The 1,685-nt window shown below is 34.4% G+C and overlaps 1 protein-coding gene across 1 annotated transcript; it reads right to left on the bottom strand.

Annotated features, from left to right (window-relative positions):
* On the bottom strand, positions 204 to 1,176 carry LOC107638120 (ethylene-responsive transcription factor 13-like). The gene has a single exon (XM_016341290.2). The coding sequence runs from the start codon at positions 1,116 to 1,118 to the stop codon at positions 417 to 419; it is 702 nt and encodes a 233-aa protein (XP_016196776.1). The 5' UTR covers positions 1,119 to 1,176; the 3' UTR covers positions 204 to 416.

The following is a 1,685-nucleotide window of genomic DNA, read 5'->3' as shown; positions in this document are numbered from 1 at the left end:
TCCACTGTTGGCCCAACAAATTCCACAAGCTTTAATTTCTTGCAATCATTGAAAAAGGAAATGAAAAGCTTATCCTCCTAACGTCATGATGATATTATTCTTCCACATATATATGGAGTATTGATTATATATTATTACATTAGTGGATAAGTTATAATAAAATTTAAATAACTTCTGCAACAAAAAGAAATGGAATCTTATATTTAAAAAATTACTTTGCTTAATTAATCAGAGAAATGTGTCACCATGAAACAACATACCATGCTGTTTTTATTGATCCAAAATCTGATCTATTGACAAACATAACCACTTGAATTTCATCAGTGGTATGCAAAAAACCTTGATCATCAACACCAACAGCAAAAAACTAAAAAAGAAAAAAGAATCAAAAGCAAAAAACACTATGAAGTTTCAATTTAAACTAGAATCATATTGAATTCATCATTCAACCAATAATCAGCAACATTTGCCTCTGGATCCATTTTAACCACCTTATTAGTTTGGTTTCTATTCTTGGCTATCTTATTCAGTAAATCCGCTAGGTTCCTCCTCCTCTTTGACCCCGGCGAGTTCGAATCATCCTCCGATGAAGGCGAGGATGGCAAACAAGGTTCTGGAGAAATCCGTTTCACAGCGGACACTATCACTGGCTCAGACGAGAGCTCAGACGATGAGACAGATTTTTCGTCTGAGCCAATGAGATGAGGGAAATTCAACTTGGCTTTTCGGCCGCGCATTTTAAAAGCGGCTTTATCATATGCTATAGCCGCTTTCTCTTCAGTCTCATAAGTTCCGAGCCAAACCCTAGCCCCATTTTTCTTTGGATCCCTAATCTCCGCGGCAAACTTCCCCCACGGCCTACGCCTCACACCCCTATAACGCTTCCATGTCGGAGGCGCGTGCACTTCACGCCCTGCCGAGGCACCGGTAGGACTCTCACTATGAGAAGTTGTATCGGAAATGCTATCGCAATTAGGGTTTGAACCAGCTTGACATGATTTAGAATCATCCATTTTGAGATCATTGGTAAAAATGATTGAATCATTCTCAAGAAGGTATTGTTGAATGTATTCTAAGTATGCAGATTCTGATGAATCCATAATGGTGATGGAAGCCATGTTTTTTTGTAATGCTACAATTTTTTTTTTCTTTTAGTGGAGTGAACCTTTTACTATTATGAGTTGTATTTATAGCACCGAAATATGCAAGTCAGAATATTTTTTTAATATAAAAAATTGCTATAGAATATTATTTATTTTTCAAAAGTTGTTCATGGACCAACGTGATGGTATTCCCTTAAAATATTCTTCAAATTAAATGGTTATTTCTTTGAAGGTTCGATTCAACTTAGAGTGGCGTTGAAGTTTGAAGCGACATTGATTGTGGCCATCACGTGTGGTTTGTTCAATAAACTAATTAAATATGTTTTTGAATTTATTTAATCTCTCCTTTAACTTGGCAAGGAAAAAATTAGTTTGATCTATTGCTAGACACATGATGTTATTATAAGTGTTAAAATATATTTTATGTATTTATAACAAATTCTATTGTATGTGATTAAGAACTAAGAAGTGTTAGGAATATAATAATAATTTTTTCCACTCCTCCGCTCCCTCCGAAATAATAATAATAATAATTGTGCATACTATATAGATTTTTTTTAACTGATATATCTAACCAAGATT

Source organism: Arachis ipaensis, chromosome B04, assembly GCF_000816755.2.
Source record: "Arachis ipaensis cultivar K30076 chromosome B04, Araip1.1, whole genome shotgun sequence".
Taxonomy (NCBI): domain Eukaryota; kingdom Viridiplantae; phylum Streptophyta; class Magnoliopsida; order Fabales; family Fabaceae; genus Arachis; species Arachis ipaensis.
Note: the sequence above shows the minus strand (reverse complement) of the source record. Positions and strands in the feature narration are given on the sequence as shown.